Raw genomic sequence first — 21,720 nt, 5'->3', positions numbered from 1 at the left:
GGATGAAGCAGCTAACCCAGACCGCAGAGCAAAACCAGGTGACAATTTCACTGTTATAAAAAGCACCAACAATGATTTCAATCTAGGATTCGCAACACGAGTAGGAATGTTGCAAGGACCACGCCGAAAGTTTTCATGCGCGATTCCACTCCATCACATATTTGGATTCTGCAGAAATGTCAGGAAGGTTATCTATGGGGCTAAGCATACAATCGCGCTGACGCGAAGGGGTGATGATAACAATGCAATATGGCGTGCTGCTGGCGTCGCTGCCGGTAAAGTCATTTTAACTAAAATGGCATTGTGGATGCCGGTGCTGACTCCATCAGTTACCACGGAAGCACGATTGTTAGCATTTATGGAACAGGGAGGGAAATCGTTGTTGAGTTGGCTAGCGGTAACAACTGATGCTAAAGAGGATAACGTCGCCGATACGTTTACATGGCACTTGGCGTCAAAACAGGGTGTTTCAGCCCCGCGTCATATATTCATAGCGCTACAGAATAGGAATCGATTGGGTAATCAAGAACGCAGCCATATGATATTTGATCAATTAGGAGTCAGGGATGTTTCGCTGAGAATAAACGGACAACAGGAACCATCCGAGGATATACAGCTTAATTACGGTGACAACCATATCGCACGTGTGTATCATCGATTGCTGTCATATATGGGTCGTGATCAAAACGTCGACACCGGTTTGCAAATATCACAACTTGATTTTAAAAACCTGTATCCGATTTATTACTTTTCGCTGGAACATCTTGATTTAACGAGACAATCCGTCGTTGATATACACTTCCGAGCTCGTATAGCCCCGGGTAATGTTAATTATAGAGCGGTTGCTGTCATTCTCAGCGATAAATCAATGCTGCTAGAAGGTGTTGGTGGACGAATGAGAATCATTGATGCACCAGTAGAAAACATGTAATTGAAAACACAAACGCGTTTACAATAAAATGTCGTATAGTGTCGTCAGTGTAGAGTTGACTGATGGTCAAGTCAAGAAATTACGATCAAAGTCGGCTAAACAATGCGGAACCACAATAACGCTGAAGCCGTCGCAGATGGCGGGCGGTAATCATAAGATATCGTTGACGGCGCGTCAAATAAAACATTTCAATGATGCGATGAAGAATAAAAAGGGTGTTCAAATAGATTTTTCAGCCGCAGCAATTAAAAACATGGAAAAGACCGGTGGGATATTTCCGCTGTTAGCTGCGATTCCAGCGTTGATTGCCGCGGCCGCACCAGCAGTGGCTAAGGCGGCGGCGTTGGGGGCCGTTGGTACCGCGGCGGGGATGGCATTGAAGAAGGCAACCGGGAAAGGCTACAAAAAAAAACGACCCGTGGCCGGAAAGGGTCTAAGACTACCGGGAACCCCGTATTCATGGTACTCGGGAAAGGGTCTAAGACTACCGGGAACCGTTTATTAACTCGGGAGTCAATGACTCCTGAGTTAATGACTCCAATGTCTAATTTTGATTTAATAGACGCCGCAAACGCGTTAGCGATAAAAAACTTCAGAGGTGTTTTCATGAGGGATCAATTACCGGCGGCACCAAGGAATATTGAAACCGGCATAATTAACCTCGATGGGTCCTCCGGAGCGGGAACTCATTGGGTTGCGTACGCGATTGATCCGCGCGCGATCGTCTATTTTGATTCATACGGGTTAGCCCCGCCGAAAGAGTTCATGCGGTATATCCGGGCGTGTTCAGCCCCGGCGTGTTCAGCCCGGGTTTTTTATTCCACGCTGCCAACACAGCAATTAAGTGACCCACCGATATGTGGCCGCGAGGTATTGAACGTACTTGCGGCGATTTCATCATCGCGGAAACCACCTCATGTGGTTGTAAACGAATACACTAGTGGGGTCGTAGAAGCTCAACGGATTTTAGAGAATAACATTTACAATAATAATGATTGATATTTGGGGACGATCGGTTTCGGCGCTGAAAGAATCCACGGAAACAGCCGCCACCGATGACATAAAAAAACTAATTGAGGATGAAATCGCTGATACGTTGAACTTAACCAGTGTTGACCCAGATGAAATAGTTGTATTTCAAGACCGCCAGGGTAAATTGAAATCCGGTAATGTGTCACTGAATGATGTTTTAATACGACAGCGTGATGCCGACGAGAACACTATCGCGCTGTATACCAGCGACGGACGACTCAGACCGGGTCGAAATATAGTGGAGATAGAGAGAATGATAGAATTAATCCGAGACGGTGGTATAAGGTTGAATAGATCAATAATCGAACTCGAAGGGCATGTGAAAACAACTATCGATAGATTTTTTGGGTACCCGATAGTATTCGAACCAAATCTTGCAACAATAAAAAATACTATTTTGGAGTTTACGACGCTGTCGGGCCAATTTTACACGTTACGAAAAAATGTTAACAGGATCGATGACAACTTTGATAAATTCCTTGGTAAAAAAAATACCAAGCCGGATGAAATCACAATAGCTATAAATGATATCACTGCGTATGGACAGGAAATAGAAACAATCAAAACTGATGTTGCAACAAACAAAAAGGGTGTAGACGCGCATGAACGGGAAATAGAAATAATCGGCGCTAATGTTGCAAGGATCATAAATAATGTAGACTCGCATGGACGGAAAATAGAAACAATCAAAACTGATGTTACAACGATCATAAATAATATAGACGCGCATACACAGGAAATAGGAATAATCAAAACTGATATTGAAGCGAACAAAAAGGGTGTGGACGCGCATACACAGGAAATAGGAACAATCAAAACTGATGTTGAAGCGAACAAAAAAAATGTAGACGCGTATTGGCGGGGAATAGGATTAATCAAAACTGATGTTGCAGCGAACAAAAAAGGTATAGACGTGCATACATATGAAATAGGAACAATCAAACTTGATGTTGCAGCAAACAAAAAAAGTATGACCGAGAATACACGGGAAATAGAAACAATCAAAACTAATGTTGCAGCGAACAAGAATAATATAGACGCGCATTGGCAGGAAGTAGGAATAATCAGAACTGATGTTGAAGCGATTAAAGACGGGCTACCGAGAGTAGCAGAGCAATTTGAAAAAATAAAAATCCCTCATGAGAACATCATCAACACAGTATACACAATTCGGCATGGATCATTCGATTGGACTCCTACACAGAATACAGTAAATATCACCGCAACTGTTAAGGGTATTTATCAATTGACACTGATTTCAATGATGCAGTTTAATATATTATCGTCGAGTTCATCCGGGTTTAACAATACAATATCAACAATTATAGACAAGAACGCAACTGAAAAGTTTACAATTTATGCCGTTGATAGAAATCTAGCCGGGGCAAACATTACATGGTATGTGGAATTTGTAGCGAATCTAAGTAATTAAAAACACTAGTTCTTTTAAAATAAAAATGACCACCAAGGAAATTGAATCAGAGGTATCACCGACGTCGCATCAATATCGATTCGATACCGCAAAAGAATTATCCGCGAATTTGAAAACGCTTTCCGAACAATACCGTATAAAAATAAAAAAATACCGCAGAAAAATAACCGCCATCGACGCGGTCGTGTACTCGGTATCGGGTATAGTAGCTGGCGCCGGTGTTATTTTATCCACGGCGACCACGATGACCACGATAGCCCCGATCGCTGTTCCAATCGCTGTCTCCGCGATGACAACAGTTGCTGGAGTCGCCAACGCAATCACTAAGAAGATATCATCGTGTTTTCAAAAAAAACTCAACGAGTATACAGTAAAACATCAAATAGTATCCGACGCATACTCGAAATTATCCGGGTTGATCTCGTTGTCAATTGATAATTTGTTCGTATCCGATGTTGAATTCTCCACAATGGTCCAGTTGTATAGCTCCGCGATGTCAAAAATCGAGGATTTTCAACTGGAAGCCGGAACCACCTGGTTGCTGAAATTAGACACTAAAGACAACGAATAATAATAATGTCGCTGAACCCCGAAGGGTTTCAATTACTTCAGCGGATCGCGGAGAACACCACTCCGGTACAAACAAATATGATATCAATAACGTCAACGAAACCCGAATTCAGTGTGAACTTCCCGTCGCCGGTTCCAGTGAAGGAAATAGCGCTGGCAAAATTGCGAGTATATCACAGTTGGCCTAATATTCGAGCGGACGCATTTAACGGACAACAACCTAATAACTCGCTGGTTTTTGCACGGAAAAATAAACCCGATGGGACCCCAGACTGGGAGGAGGTTACAATACCAACTGGGTCATACCAAATAGAGCAAATCAATAAAGAATTTCAACGCAGAATAAAATCGATCACAGGAAAGGAATCAAAAATCGCTATTACGGTTCATGAACCGACGTTATCATCGACGATTGAAATAAGCACACCGGGGTATATGGTTGATATTTATAACAGTTCAATAAGAACCATACTAGGATGGCCTAAGAATCCACCCGCGGATTTGCACACAAATGTGCAATCGTATCATGAGATTAATCCCAGTTATCTGAATGATTTGTCTATTATAAGAAACACGTTATTACCCAGCGAGTTTATATTTCAAGACAGGAATACCATGCAATGGTTTTTTCCGTATAAGAAAACTCCTGAATTGTCAGCCAAGGTCACAGTTCGTTTAGATGATATCACTGGTGCGTTTGCCGAGATTAATCGTAATTACCAATCACAACTAGAACAGCTACGGAAAACAAAAGCACGAAAACACGTTGAGGTGTTAAATCAACTTATATCAGACATGGAATATATTAATGAGCAAATCGTTAAGACAATATCCGATAGCAGCGATGATAATAAACAAAAATTCCTAACCGGGTATAATATCACAGAAGCCGATTTACCCGATTTCAAGTTTCCAGGATACAACGCGCCAGAACTAAGAAAGTCTCTTAATGATTTTCTCGGTCCATCAACTTATATCCTCAGACACGATAACGGAGATGGTGGTAGGCATATTGCTCCATACAACGTAAATATCGCATCGGTGATAGCAATCAATCTAGTGTGTGATGTTATCGAAGGGAGTTACCAGGTAGATATCAATCAATCAAATCAAGCTCAACAGGGGTATATCCTTTATTCATTTTCACCAACAGCCCCTCCGGGATTTTTAATCGTTGAGAATCCGATTAATCCGGTCTATATGCGATGCCATGATCGGTTTTTAACGAGAATTAATTTTAAACTCACCGATCAGTCAAACAACCTAATTGATCTACAGGAGGAGGAGTTAGTGATCACTCTGTTTGTAAGATCATTGTAAATAACCACTTAGCAGCAGAGGGGGGCGATGACATCGACGCGGTCGTCGATGTGCTTACCGGACGCTGACGACGCTGGGGATCGACGCGCAGAAGGTGTTAATTAAACCAAATGACGACGCGACGATCCCCCAACGACGTCGTCGTTTTTTTTTTTACCAGCGCTGACTACACCGGATCCGCTGAGTGCAGAAGTAATAATTAAGCAAAATGACGATTGGACAAAATGTCGGATTCGCCCCCTCTGCTGCTCATACGTACATACATACATACGTATCGACAGCACGCAGCCTTAAATACTCTGGAAACTCCAGACCACTCTAAACAGCTTCAGATAGCTCTAGACATCTCTAGTAAACTCTAGTCAGGTCTAGTCATAGTCACAGTCACAATCACAGTGACAGTCACAATCAGCCCTATGGCTGGAGAACAATGGAGAGTGTACACTCCTTGACGTGATCCAAAACGACCAGTGTCGGTTTTAGAAATTGATCTTACTTAAATCCATAGGAGAGTGAGCAAACGTCAGGGTAAAATACCCGTGCATATCATGTTATTAATGTCCCTTCGTCACAAGTAATTTCCGGCGAGGTACGTGTTAATACAGTCGCTTCCCTGGAAAAACAGTTATTCACCCTAGATAAAATAGTCAAATAGTTCTAAGGCAAAACCAAGTTATTTTTTGCCTAATTCTGTGACATTCAATATACCTTTCCGCAAATAATATAACCAAATCAGCGTATTCGAAGAAATATAAATAAAATATAATATTGCATTACCTCTCGATTGTGTTATCTACAAATGCTCCAGATGAAGGACGGTAACTCTGTCAAGAAAAGCTCTCTCTAGTAGAGTAATTAATTAGTTATCCCGTTTGTTACTGCGTGAGTAATTAGCGCGATTTAGATGTGTTCTGGAAAATGGAAAATAAATCCACGCTGTAGTTATTTGTAGGAAATCCAGCAAAAGTAACTTCATAATAATTTCTGAAACATATATCTGTAAAATTGGAACATAGCGCAGTGGTAGAGCGGCTGACTCTCATACTCGAGGGTTGGCGTTCAGATCCCGTGACTGGACAGACTGTCGACGATGTTGATAATCGCGATTTTTAAAAAATATGGGGGCTCCATAGCCCCGATAGTTTCATGTACACTTCTAAGTCACGTGAAAACAGCGTGGTGAGCTTGTTTTGCACTCTCCCCCTGGTTTCATATTGGGGATATGTACATGAAATTGAAAAGCCTAGACAACCCTCTGGATCTCTAAAATATCGTTTCGTTTTGCTGGGGGTGGGGTGTCTGTGCAGTTTGGAGCCCTCCAGAAAATATCGCAGCGTGATGTGAGCTCTAAATCTCGCTGTAGGATATCTCACACAAAAACATTCAGAAAGAATGTCAACCAAAAAGAAAAGCCTTGTGCCAAGAAAACCATAATAAAGATCCCACAAAAGGACCCTATGGAAGGGTAGAAAAGCTAATATGAAGTGACCCCATGAATATTACGGTTTATGTTTTGTTAATTATATATATAACATATTGTATAATGAATTACGAAAATATTAATGATATTATTTCTGCAATTAAAAATTAAAATATGACGGCATAAAAATTCAGCTTGATCCAGAAAAAATTATTTTTGATTTTGAATCATCGCAAACAGAAAAGTTGTAAGATAGATACACACTATCAGCAGAGTCAAGATTTATAAAGCAAATCCAATAGAGTATATTCCAATCTTTGGATTCGGTCAAAGATACAGAGGTTTAAAAAATTGTATCTCTTTTACGCACGATTGAGAAAATAGGATCAGAATTAGATGACGAATATGAGAAGGAAAGGAATATGAACACTTGCGTGAGGCAGTTAATTTTGTTTATGTCAGATCGTGAAAAATGGTGACAAAGTTAGTAATGAAAGTGAAAGAGTTAAAGGGGATTTTGAAACTGAAAATAGTGAAAATGAAACTTATGGCAACTGCGATCCCTGTCGTGGATAGATTTATCCTTGACTTTGTCTATTCATTTTTTTATTTAAGTTTTTGTTATTTCTGTAATCAGTAAAAGATACATTAACTTGATGATTTATGACATTACATATAAATTAATATTAACAATATCTTGTCTTAAATCAAGAATGTGTCCGCTCTGGTCAGTAAGTTTGAAATTTATTCTTGATAATAACGGATTATGACATCATAGATAAACAGGATTAATATGCTTTTGTACGATCAAATATCCAGGAGGTACTTGAAGTGTAAATGTTTATAAAATATATCCTTGCTGGGCCTGATTGAATTTTTCAAGATCAATCTGATAGCTGCCATCAATTGCGTCGAATACAAGATTGACTGTGATTGTTGATGTGATATTTACACTTCCTGGTGAAATATGTCTGCCGCCACTGTACGGATCATTGTTATGTTTAAGAATTATTGATGGTGAAAGTGTTTTTTCCATGACTCACCAATTTGTGGAAAATATTCACTGATAATGATGTTGAGTTTTCTTTTTAGTCCGTCGGTTTCGAATCCTGGTATTACAAACATTGGCAATTCTGCTTCATTTAATCTATAATAATCGAGAAATATTTCTTTATAAGTTTCGTTTCTATTCTATTATATTGTGGTATTGTAATCTCTGCCTTCCTTATATGCTCAGTACTATTCTGATTAATATAGTCAAGGTCTCATACAACTAGATTTAAATGTTGTATTGTTTCAATGACTTTCTTTTTTAGATCATCATTAGGATACTCCAGAATATAATTTTCAAATAGACAAACTAATGATGCAGACATAGTTATACGTTCATGTCGAATTTTTTTAGTTAATGATTTGAATATTTCTTTATCAACAGCATAAAATCCGTCTACTGGTTTGACCATATAAGTAGGATAGAGATATTGAAGAGTAGGGTGTAATAGAGATTCTTTTCCTCAAAAGTTTGAAATTGTTATAATTTTTTTTCATTTGTGAGGAATTCATTTAAGTTTGGTTCTGGTGGTTTTTTGTATTCTGGTGGAACCTCATGCCAACCAAAAACAGATCGGATCGATAATTGATATATATCTACAAGGTTATCTGGTGAATATATTTCTATCGCAGATGATAACGTTGGTTCGTAAACGGTGATAGCTATTTTTGATTCTTTGTTTAATTCTGCGCTGGAATTGATGATTGATTTGTTCGATTTGATAACAATCTGTTGAATTCAGACAACCTGCCAATCGGGAGTTCCATCATCTTCATTTTTATTTGCAAATGCAAGTGAATTATTTGGCGGTAATCCAACGAATGATTTTGATCGGATATTTAGCCAGCTATAATATACTCGTATTTGTGCTAGCGCTATTTATTTCGCTGGAATCGCAGTTGGAAAGTTAACTTTAAATTCAGGATTAGATAAGGTTACCGATATCATCGTTGTTTAGACGGAGTTGTATTAACGACAATCTGTTGTAGCAGTTCGTTCGGCGTTGACATTATTATTATTATTATTATTATTATTAGTATTTAAATCAGGCTTGGATTCTATCACAATCATTGCTTCTTTATAGATTTTAATCATCTCCGTGAACTCAAAATCTGATATTTTTTCATCACTAAGGCTTGATGATAATAACGAAGATAATTTGGAGTATGCTAGTGTCGCTGTATCTAATTTTGTTATATAATCATGTAATTTTGTGTTTGTTCACGTGCATTGTTTTGCGATGACATTAAGAAGACCAGCAATTGTTGTTGCAGCTGAAAGACAAATTGTTACAACTGCTGGTGCCATCACTAGCGATGGTATTATTGTTGATAATAATACACCGCTTCCAGCTATAAAAGCAGACACTGAATAAACAATTATGTTAACAAAAACGACACGTCTGCGATAATTTTTTTCATTTTTGCTGTATATTCGCAACGATATTTTTTAGTATTTTTGCCATTCACGTGCTTGATTACATCTGTAATGTTGCGCTACACGTTGAACGTTGATTGGAATGCTCATTATATTTTAATAGGTGGGAATTTGTCGACTAATTCAAGACACCAAAAATAAATCAGGTCGAGTTTTTGTTTCTTCGGGTTCCAAGATAAATGTTTCCTAGTCGTTTTGCTCTAACATCACTAACGTATTTCCAGGAGATCCACCTGACGGAGTCAGGAGTGGATAACGTCGTGAAATTGTGGTAGATATCGTAAATGTAATAACGCCAAGTACTGAGAGCCTGTATGTACCGGTAACCTCATGTTTGATAGATTCATGAAGTGGTGACCATAATACCTGTCCAGACGCTGCTTTTTATACTACATCGTTAGTAATTATTTTGTGTCAGAGAGCTTAATATCGATGGCAGGTGGTTTTCTCAAAAAGCATCAAAAATCCCATTTATTTTTGTACGAAAACCTAAAAATGTGTTCACATGAGTAGCATAATCAGTTCTAAATGACGTCATTTCATTATTAACCGAAACTAACGAATTCAGCATTGGAAGGATGTATTTCTTCGTTACAAAATCATTGTTTCTGGTTCTCCAAGACCAATATATTTATTATTAGACATAGTGAGAGAACCAGTCATTGCATCTCCAGATTTTTGTACTCGACGACGAATACTATCAAATATCGTTGGCATAAAAACACCGGGTTTAATTTTTCCATTGCTATCAAACACAGCTTTGCTATTTTCAGTTATTCCATTAATTTTAGCGATAACATCTTTCAATGAAAGATTGCTTGTTTTTAATTTTCCTTGATTATCTTTAAATACAGTAACTTCGTTTGGATCAACACTTGCAAGATTTAATAATCCAGATATTTCATCACTAATCTGTTTACTTATATTTTCCTGAGTTATTTAATCGGTTTTTTGTTTTTGTCTAGAAGAAGCTCTTCCGTAAATATCTACCGTTGTACTTTAAGATATTTTTAAAGCGACGCGTCTACTTGTATAATCGTACACGATTTTATGAGGTGGTAACATTGATGATGACACAGCGTCAAGTACAGTAATTACTTCACGGCCACATATTGGCGGATCGGTTATTGTTTGTGTTGGTAATGTTGAATACTAGACTCGAGTTTTTACTCTGTTTAAGTAATTTAAAAATTCTTTTGGTGGTGCCAGTCTATCCGAATCAAAATAAATAATTCCACATGGATCAATTGCGTATGCAATCCAATGAGTACCAGGACCGGAACTATTATCGAGATTAATGATACCAATTTCAATATTGTTTGGTTGTTTTGGTAATTGATCACGCATAAAAACACCTCTGAAATTTTGTTATATTAATTTTTTAGCAGCATTAAGTAAGTCAAAATGTGACGTAGGAAGAAATAACGAAGTGTTCCTGGAAGTCTCAGACCTTTTTCGTATCGATAATGGGTTCCTGGTAATGTTAGACCCCTTACCCTTATTTATTCCTTTTCCTGCTCATATTTTTTGTGCTGCTAATCTAACAGCAGCTCCAGCAGCACCAAATGCAACTGCTTTTGATTCAGCTGTGGCTGTAGCGGCTAATAAATCTGGTATAGCTGCAAGAAGTTGAAATATACCACCAGTCTTGATTGAACGGTTAATGGTGGTCGCAGAAAGATTTAGTTTAACGCCTGTTTTTGATCGTTTGGCATCATTAAAATACCTGTGTTGGCGTTCTGACAATGATAGTCTATTCTGACCACCTGTGATCTGATCTTGCTTTAGTGATAATTTTATTCCATAGTTGTTTGCTGAATTTGATTAAAGCATATTAATCTGACCAGGAGTCAGAGTAACGCTAAGATAAGACATTGTTATAAGTAATATGTTATTTTCAACTGAAAGTGTTACATGTTTTCTCTCGGTGTCTCAATAACTCGCATTCGCCCGCCAGTGCCTTCAATTAACATTGCTTTATCGCTGAGTATAACTGCAATTGCACTATAATTAGAAATAGCAGGTGGGGGATTTACACGACCTCGAAAGTGAATATTAAAAACAGATTGTTGGAATAAGTTTATATGCTCTAATGAAAAATACTAGATCTGATACAGTGTTGTAAAATCGAACTGTGATATTGGTAAACCAGTATCTATATTTAGATCACGTCCCATAAATTTCAATAAACGATGATATGCACGTGCTACATAGTTAGTTTCAAAATTTATATCTTCAGATGGTTCTTGAGGTCCATGTATCCGTCAAGAGACTTCACTAAGTATGTCAAATATGACAACGTTCTCGATTATCTAGTCGATCAGCATCTTGTAAAGCGATAAATATATGCCTCAGTGCAGAAACTCCTTGTTGTGATGCTATATGCCATGTAAATAATGTATTAATATTGCCTTGATTGCTATCTGTAGTTACTGTCAACCAAAATAACAATGATTTTCCGTCTGAATTCTTAAAACTAATTAACGTTTCTTCTTCACCAATTGTTGGAGTCATTACTGGCATCCACAGTGAAATTTTAAATAATATTACTTTATTAGCAGCAGCAGGTGATCGCCAAATAGAATCATTATGATTACCCTTTCTCATAAGTACAACTGTATGTTTCGATCCAAAGATAACTTTTCTGATATTTCTACAAAATCCAAAAATATGTGATAGCGGAATTGCGCATGAAAATCTTCTACGATTATCTTTTAATATTGATTTACAAATCCTAGGTTATAAATATCGTTGGTGCTATGTATCATCAAACAATTAGCGCCGGGTGCGTCTATCGCTCCAGCTGGTTGTGGATCAGTCACAGTATCACGTTCCACTTGTAATTTTAAATGTGGTCTGGAATCAGGATGATTAGTTGTATCTTTAGCAAACATCATTGATGGACCAGCTGATATTGTACTCTCATCTTAATATATAGCCAACATTAAAATAGTTGTAGCAGCATCAACGTCGTTTTGAATTATTTCAATAATTCTTCCATCAGTCGTATATGTAGTGCTATCACACAATGCCATACTACCATTGTTAACAAAACCAACTATGACATCAGCTCCATACGGTGTTTTAAGTGGGATATATGTTACAAGTTCTCCGTCTACTTCAATAAATGTTTCAGTAGGTAAGAAATATCTGCTTGTATCTTGAACTTGTATTTCAATTCTTCCAAGCGGATTTGATACACGTGCTTCATAAGAATAATATTGATAATCACGAACATATTCATCTATAAGAATTGGTGCGTCCATATCAAATGCTGGATCAGATATACCCTTAAACATTTTTATTATAATTCAATCGTATTAAAAGAAGACCACTTCCTGAAATAAAACATGTATTTGCTGGCTTAATTTTATAAGTCAACTTTGCAGGAACAACTTCATTAACTGCCAACTCTGTTAGGATTTGATTGGCAGCTTGATATATTATCTTAATGATATTTGCAGGCATAACTTCAGTACTGGGTAATCATACTGGCTCTGGTTGTCTTCGTACTAATCAAGCTAATCTTTCTTTGTTTGATGAAAATGCTTTACCGGCAATATTACCAACAGTACTGATACCTGTATCGCGAATAGCATCAATAGCTTTCATTCCTAATTGTTTTGCAATTGGTACAGCTTTTCGAGCTATCCTCTTGAATAAACCTTGAACAATATCACCAAGTCTATCTCCATAAATCACTTTATACGTTGGTAAGCAAGAATTTACTACTCTGATCATTTCAGGCACGCGTTGAGCATTGTGTATTATCATTTTTCAAATTTACAAGTTGATTAATTAATTGCTTTCATCACTGTAATAATCATCGACAATTTCATTAATCAGAGAATGATAAACATTACGATCCATAACACCGCTTGTAAATAATCTTCGACAAATATCACATATTTCATTAATAATTTCTGGACAATTATTTCCTGCGCGTTTTCCTCAGATCAGAACTTCTAAGCGATCAACATCGGCAACAAGACTGTCAGGACAAGCTTCTAATGCACTTCCTGTTTTCGGTTCAGAGCTTTGCATCTCTTTAAGCACTTGAGCAGTTATATCTTCTTCTTTTGTTGTAATTCTTGTTTTTTTTTTTTTTTATTACACTATTATAAAACATTTAAAAAGATATACCTCCATCCTTTCCTTCATAAAGAGAAGCAAGAGGTTCATTAGCAGCAGGTACACTTTAGTCCAATCATTTTCTGACAAAGATCCAACATGTTCAGGTTTTAAATATTTATCTCTTTCATCAAATTTTGCTACAATATCTGTGAATTTATTACCAAAGGTAAATCTTAATTCATATAAAGCCTCAGGTGTAAATCTACTTTGAAATTTAATTATTTGTTGTTCTCTTTCTTGTTGTTGTTTTTTATATTGTTCTTCTAAGAAAGTGTAGGAAGTTGTCGACGAGGAGAAGGAGATTGTGAAGGAGAAAGAGCAAATTGTGGTTGAGTTTCAGTTACAATTTGTTGTGGTTCTCTTTTTCTTACTTCTTCTTGAAATTCTTGAAAATTAAGATCATCAGCTTTGAGAGAACTTTGTTTAGTAGAAATTAGATATAGATCTCTAACCCAATCATCTTTTGTCCAAGATCCAGCAGTATATTTTTCTTGCATATTTACTTATATTTTGATATATTGCAGCAATATCATAAACTTCTGTTTTTACATTCTCAATAACATTAAAACCTTTCGTCGTCAATTTATCTCTTAGAGAAACTTTAGGTTTAGGTTGCTTTTGTCTTGTAGTTTAAGTTCATGAGGAGGTTGAGGAGGTTGTTGCTTTTATGACTCTGCATGCAATCTATTTATCTATGTATATATACCGACGATACATTATGTCATCATCTCTAACTTGTCCTTTGTTTTAATATATGCCATATACCCATATTAAAAAATATCAAGATTTACACTAGCATACTCAGGTTTTGAAAGCTTTTTTTCAAAGAAAACCTACCATTGCAGCATTAGGTAAATTTTCCTCCTTAACTTGTCTAAGTTCTTCAACGGCACCCTCTCTAAGTTTTTAATCAATGAAATATTTTCTTTTCTGACTTTAGGGTTTAGTTTTGGTTCAAGATCTTTTTTATTTCACCAATACCTTCAAGTATCTCTTCTTCCTTGCCAAGATGTTGAGCGGCAGGTATTTCAGCTGAAAGATCTCTTAAAAGCTCTCTTGTCTGTTTGGTTCTTCTTGCTATCTTTTCAGTTTGCTCAGCCGTTTGTTTTAACGTTGGAAGAAGACCTTCAGTAACTTTTGCAACTCTTTCAGTTACCGTTGTAGCAGGTTTAAAAAATCGTTCTTTATCTTCTGCATATTCAAAGTGTGCTTCTTGTCGTTCTTGCAGGTATTTTTGAGAGCATCACGAACAGTAAGATATCTTCTGATTGCTTTTAATCTTTCTTTAGCTAATCCACTAATGTAGGATTCCATTACTGATGTAATAATGATTTAATTCCAGAAGCAGAGAGGGTGTGGCCACAAATAAGTGTCCGACAGATAAACAAAATTTTGAAAAACACGAACAACAAAGATAAAGTAACCCAATTAGAGAAACTCTCGGTCAATTAGGGCTTTCGTTTGACATTATTGACCTTATTGTTTTCGGTTCTTTTCCGTATGAGGTTATATGTCCATAAATGGACTTTAAAGCAAGTGGTCTGTTCACCCTCTCTGCTGCTAGTACTAATTTACCTCAGGACATAAAAACAACCCACTATCCGCACCTAATTAAACAGATCTAGCTTACTGGCTATTCTGGCGTCATCTCATGCCGATTTACAAAATAGTCTTGGAATCTCAAGAAAGTATACAACCAATTTCGGTGCTGATTGTTTTATTCTCGATGATCCTGGCACATGTTTGTTTACTTCTCTTGGAACAACACCACGATACACGCCACCACAGATATATCAATATTGTTAGCGTTGGATTTGATATGTATTTCCACTAAAAATTACTCAGAACATTTAGTATTAGGCTTGTGTCTGTAATTCTAGGTTTATATTAGGATTTAATTCGCAGTATCATAAGTTCTTTATTCTATTTTCACTTTGTATTCTAGAAAGATAGTTAATTCTCACTCTTTTCTATTGCTTATTTTAAGACCATATAATTGTAATACTACAAAATGAGCTACCGATGATAAAGAAGTATACATGGTACTTAATGTACGTATTGAAAAATTTGCATTTTGTTACGTTTATACAATTTTCATGTCGAAACCATTTATAAACTGTTTAGTTATTGTTAATTTGGGTCTAGGTTAAAAATGCACCAATTTTTCATTTTTAGGGCGAGTTTTCTCCCTTTTCTTTTTATGTTATAAAATACAGTCATGAATTCCACGACAGATTATAATGTATAAACACTGCATACCATTGACCGTTTTGTAAACCAAAGTCTAAACTTCGTGTTATAATGTCCAGTGTCCTGTGAACTTTGCGTCCACTGTTTAGCATTCGTGTTGGTACGCTGCAAGTGGAAACATTCCGTTTACTAGAACCTCCATCTTTTAAAAAGTCGATATGAGTAATATACAAGTTACTAAATTGTAAAAGAAAATTGGTTAAATGTCATTATCGCTTTCACGACAATAGTTTATCCCCAAAACAAAGAAACGCGCTTATCCTGTTTCAATTTATCATTGTAATTGAAAGAACTTTGAGATACCCTCAGAGGAAATCATTTCGTCAAATGAACAGCTGTCGGCTTTTGATTGCATGGTTTCTGTTACGGTGTCGATGTTTAAATGATGCAAATATAATGTGTAGAAAAGTAAGTTAAGCAAGATGCAGAAAAGTATGTTGACAAATTACCATAAGGAAGTTTACAACATTTTATTCTTTCAGTTAAATAGTAGTAAAAGGATACATTAAATAATAATGCGATATTTGTCAGCAAAGATGAGAACAATGCGAAAATCATGCAAACAGAGGTATAAATATACGATAATATATGGTACACACCTTATCGGTCAGACTGGTACACACCTTATCGGACAGAATATATGGTGTACACATTATCAGACAGACTGGTTCGACCAGTCAAATAAAGACCGGAAACTTGTTATAATCAAAAGGGACCTTGTCCTATGGTTTTATAAACTACTTGGTAAGTTGTAACTCGGTTCTCCTCCCAGATCCAATTTTACATAAATTAAGAACAACGTCTTTTTATAGTGGTCAATAACGTAACTGGAAATACTACTGATTAACAATTCTAAACAACAAAGTATCAAGAATTTCAATGAAGTACTATCAAATTGGGCAGTGTTAAATGCCATTAGACCCTAACAACACAATAGCCAGAATCCGTCACGTGGTCTATTGATCGGTTATTGCAATGACTTGTTGGTGGGCAATAAAGAATATGGAAACCATGCCGAAGACAGATTTTCAGACATGGAAACCAATTGCTTTGGAACATACTTATTAAGCCAAATTTGATCTGAAAATTCGAAAATGCAGATCAATATTTTGAAACGATTTTAAAAATCACGCAATTGTGTGCCACTATTAAAATGAACTAACCCTCATTTTGTCCATCACCAAGGTGAAAATGACATCGTTTGTTTGAAAGTAAGAGTTTTTCTATTCAGCAAAGTATGCTTTGAAGGAACAGTCCATACATTACAAAAGTCCATATATTATAAAAATCAATATATAACGTGAGTCTATATATTATAGACAGCTGATACAGAAAAAAGTTTGGTATCTGCCTGTTTTCATTTTAGCACGAATTTATATCAGTCAGCGTTAAAATTAAATACGATAGAAATGGACTGACATAAGTAGGAAAATCGTTTTCTTGTTACTAATGGTTAAATCATCATCTGCGTTTTAAATTTTGATAACACTAGGATTGTTGCCTTTAATATCTTTTGATTTCTTGTGATGACTAAGTGTAAACAAACACAGCTGTCATGGAATATGAGTAAACAAACACAGCTGTCATGGAATATGAGTAAACAAACACAGCTGTCATGGAATATGAGTAAACAAACACAGCTGTCATGGAATATACGGGAACTATGTTAAGTAAATTGAAGCAGGGGATTGAGGTCAACATACAGCCTGAATGTAACAAAATTGAGTATTATGAATTGTACTACAAACTAGATTTTATACTGAGCAATTTTTTTGGCTATATGATGACGAATACGTGCCGTAATGACGGCATCTATTACCATATGATTTTTTTATTATATGCTCATTTTTGTCTCCGTTAATGTTACATTATCAGAATCGTTCAGTATTTTATGATAATGCAGACGTTCATATTGCACTCACGCGCAGGACACGTGAATAGTGTATTAGGATCTACTTTGTAAACAATTCATGTACTCTCGTGTAGCAGGCGCGTTATGTTTTGGTTGATTAAATTTGTTTCTGAATTAAAGCTGATGTTTCGTGGACTTCCACATACCAGCTGCTTTGCTACATTCCATGTTAACTTTTTTGATACAATGTTTTGGATTTTGGCGATAGACGCAAGATTTCATAAAACTGATTGGTACCTACAAATAAGATGCAAGTTATAAAGGCATAAACTGTCTCCTTCAGCTGGTAATAAGAATGGCAAAAAAACATACTTGCAGCTTTACATTCTGAAGTTCCTCAAAATGTATTTTCTTAGTTCTGCAAATCCTAATTACATGAGGCATGTCATGAGTTATCAACCTTGATTACACATTTCGAAAGTGTACTGTAATTTCGACTATATTCCAAGTGCAGTTACATCCTCCTTGCTGCACTCAAAATGAAACATTAAATTCAATAGCGGTTTGTTTGTTTTTTTGTTTTTTGTTTTTTTGGGGGTTTTTTTTGATAGTTGCAATTGAAACACTTCATATTGTCCCATATTATGATTTCAAATAGTCAATGACAGAACAAACACACTTGCAGATGTAAACACGCTTCTCCCGAGCTGATTCAGTCTGATGTATTTCATGTACAATTTGCACAGATGAATCCAGTCCATAGTCACGAAATTTCGTAGAATCGACAAAAATACCAAAATCTATTCATGCCAGATAAAATGGAAAATTTATTGCAATGCGCATTCATACACAATATCACTCCAAATTTCAATTTTAAGTAGACAAAAACGACATTTTCTTTTGAAATTTATGTCAAGCGCGACAAGTTCAAATTTATCTGAGTTATGTGCGCGTTAATCATGTTGTTGTTGTGTAATTATGAATCTGCGCTTGTGTATTTAGTTTGGAATACGGCATACATTCATTTACGTTGTTTCTTGTAGTGTATTTTATTTGTGTAATTAAGCATTAGGTAGGATAAGAAAATGAGCATATAATAAAAAGGTTACTGCATTTGCATGGGAAAATATGAACTCGTTTTGTCGGATGGGTATACTACACTCCCAAGGTCGTGCAGTATTCAATCCAAAAAACTCGTTCATATTTTCCCATACAAATGCAGTAACCTATTACTATCATTAGGTTTGTTCGAATAGAACAAATCTTTATGCATGGTAATCCTATCAGGGCACTCACAGCTGGCATACGAAGGAACCACAAATGATTATAAAATTAAAACATGAACGTATAAAAATGAAAAATAAAAACAGTGAATTTCAATGACTTACAAAAGGTGAAACGGCATTGTTAATCCATAAAAGATAATATAATTTGATTGATTCAGAAGCCTGATTGCACTAAATCTCATTTATCATACTACTACTGCTTTATCTACATTAATATACCCTTATAATAGTTTTCGTATATGTAACACGCTTATTCATACATCAATCTTTAACGTCATGCAAAAGAAAGACGTCACGACCGAGACATCTGAATGTGTATTCGCGGTTGTGAATAAAAAATCAATATTGTTCGTCTTACGACGAATATGATCTTACGTTTGTGTTCAGGTCAGATGGAATTTATGAAACTCGTCAAATGGTTTCAGTCCGTTGCTCGCTAAGATAGCAACGGTTGAACTCGTTGTATCAATTTCATTTGAATCAAGTCCTCAAGTAAGCTTATCTATTTAATCTGAATTAAGGGATTATAGCCATGTACATTCAGCGTGTATAATAAAACATTATGAACAACACGACAAGATGGAACACGAATCTTGCTTGTTAACTAGCTCACAATGTGTCAAAGAAAGAGAGAATTCATTTCAATCATCCTAGTAAATGAACAAGTGCTGTTGAGTAACTGTTGACCATGTAGCTTAAAGCTTCTTTCTGATTCGTTGCTGATCTAGAATTGTCCTTCCTTAGGAATGTATCGGTATCATGTTTGCAAGAATCAAATCGTACCTATTTTGGTGACAAGTTAGGTGGCACTGTGTTGTCAATTCAAAACGTGCGTGCGGTTGTAAATTCAGGACAAAATTATATCATTAACTTAATAAATAATATAAAACAGAATTTCAATATTACCAGGATTGTCGCCGTTAATATACACTGAATGTACGAGAGGGCTGTATGAAATGTAATGGGTGCAATCTATAGATATCGATTACAAAATCAGAGAGCTTTGGCCAGTCCATTATAATATCGGGGACACAGGTTGACTTAAAAATCGAATGTATAATAAAAAAAGAATGAACATTTTGCTTTGTAAACCCAAGCAAACATATCGAACAATATAGGCTGGATCATAGCATCTACTGTATTAAATTAATTAATACAAAACTTTGAACCTTTTTGTTCACATCATCTAACCTGCATCCCCGGTCCTGCCTTATTCAAGCTCGTGTTTGTTGGGAAGTATACACACAAACACGCTCTAAAAAACGAAAAGTAACAACTTCATTTTTTGCATATGTGTCTTCGGGAAATAATATATAAGCATTTCCCAGAATGCATTCAATACGAAGAATAGTATAAAAAAAAAGATATTCAGAGAATGCGCGAGTTTGTGGAGAATAATATGAAATTTCTCAAATACAAATACCTTTTTCTGATATGAAATATTGTTGGTTTACTTAGGAAGGAAAACATCCACTAAGAATTCCGAACCCATTTATAAGTCTATTAATATCATGGTAAGTTCCGAAGTTACCATGAAAAAATCACACCTTTATACAGGTATGGGTAACATTGTAGAGAACAAAACAAAGAAACACACATGTCAAGAGTTGTTGTTGTTGTAAGGTTTAACGCAATTTTTCAGCAAAAGATAGGCTATACATGGCAGCCAGTATAAATGGTGGAGGAAGAACCTGGGAAAACCCCAGAAAGAACCACCACACACCCACATTGGCCGAACCTGAGACTCGAACCCACGAATGCAGATGTGTGATGGCAGTGATCCGTAACTTCTTAACAGGATGTGTTTCAAAACTCACAGATCATGTGTTTGCTTTAGATTAAGTAAGTCTAAGCATTTGCCAGACTTAGACTTGTGGCGATTGTGCTAATTCGATCGACTTTATTATCGAGTTAGTGATTTGTCGTTGTAAGAGATATATGTTTACGCAAAGAGATCTGAAAAGAAGGGAATCACAAAGGACACGTATCCTTTCATTAGCCTCAAGAAATCTACAATAAAATCCGTTTTAACGGAAACGTCTGCATAAATGACTTGTGGTTTTAGAGGACGATATTATGAAACCATTAAATTTTTAAGCTAGACTTTATCTCAATACAAAGACAACAGAAAGGTCAAATGAAGGTCAAATGTGTGGTCCTCGAATGTAACTTACAAAGAGATTTCACTGGATATTGAACGCTACTTAATAAATAAATCAATCAATCAATCAATCAATCAATGCTTTCGGACACAACTCAACTGCGGATATCAACTTTTAAATTAAAATTCAGATAGGTGGTTGTTAGGTGGTATCATGAGCCCGGTACCCCAATTTTCGAAAAAACAGATCGTGTCGATTTCGAAGCCCATCGTAGCTGTGGTAATCTCAGTTTTTACCAATCGTTCTCATTCTCCTGTCGATGGCCACGAACTTCATGCTTTTTGTGGTGGCGTGGAATATGCTGACGATATTCATTTTCATTGTCAGCCATGATTGGGTACATGATATCATTTTTTCCACTTATATAGAATGGGGCTTTTCTATTCTTTACAGGTCGTCCGCTATGGTGGTTCTCATGCGAGTTATGTCGATTGTTACGTCCCATTCGAGGTGCAGAATAAGGATCATAATCGTTGTTTGTATGTTTGCTACGTTCATCTCCTCTTGAGCGTCTGCCATGTGGATCTGAATTTTTCTTTCCCTTGTGTTGTTTAGTCTCTGGTTTGCCCTTGATATACTGTTGCTCACAGAGGGCAGATGCATATGTCCTGTTGAACTGTGGTGGAAAAAAAACAACAAATGTTGAAAGACAAACTACTTAGAAGCGAGTGGTGATAAAATGTATAAAACCGTTTCAAAGAGGATCGTACAAAGAACAGGAAATATACTGCTGGCCTAAAAAGAGAACTCTTTGTCAAAGGGATATACTACAGAAGCAAAATGTGCTACATGACATGTAGTTCAAATTATAGAACTGACATAATCCTGGCATACACTCACACA

At 36.4% G+C, this 21,720-nt stretch overlaps 1 protein-coding gene across 1 annotated transcript in view; it reads right to left on the bottom strand.

The window, feature by feature from the left end:
• Window positions 1-16,032: 16,032 nt before the first annotated feature.
• LOC149791073 (uncharacterized) overlaps window positions 16,033-21,720 on the bottom strand; it is a 189,274-nt gene continuing 183,586 nt past the window's right edge. The window contains exon 27 of the mRNA XM_089973000.1: window positions 16,033-21,493. Coding sequence (XP_089829126.1) covers window positions 21,110-21,493 — 384 coding nt within the window. The 3' untranslated portion in view covers window positions 16,033-21,109. The remainder of the gene's footprint in view (window positions 21,494-21,720) is intronic.

Source organism: Sinohyriopsis cumingii, chromosome 10, assembly GCF_028554795.1.
Source record: "Sinohyriopsis cumingii isolate HCF-2022 chromosome 10, ASM2855479v2, whole genome shotgun sequence".
Classification (NCBI taxonomy): Eukaryota; Metazoa; Mollusca; class Bivalvia; order Unionida; family Unionidae; genus Sinohyriopsis; species Sinohyriopsis cumingii.
This window is presented reverse-complemented; position numbering and strand designations above follow the sequence as displayed.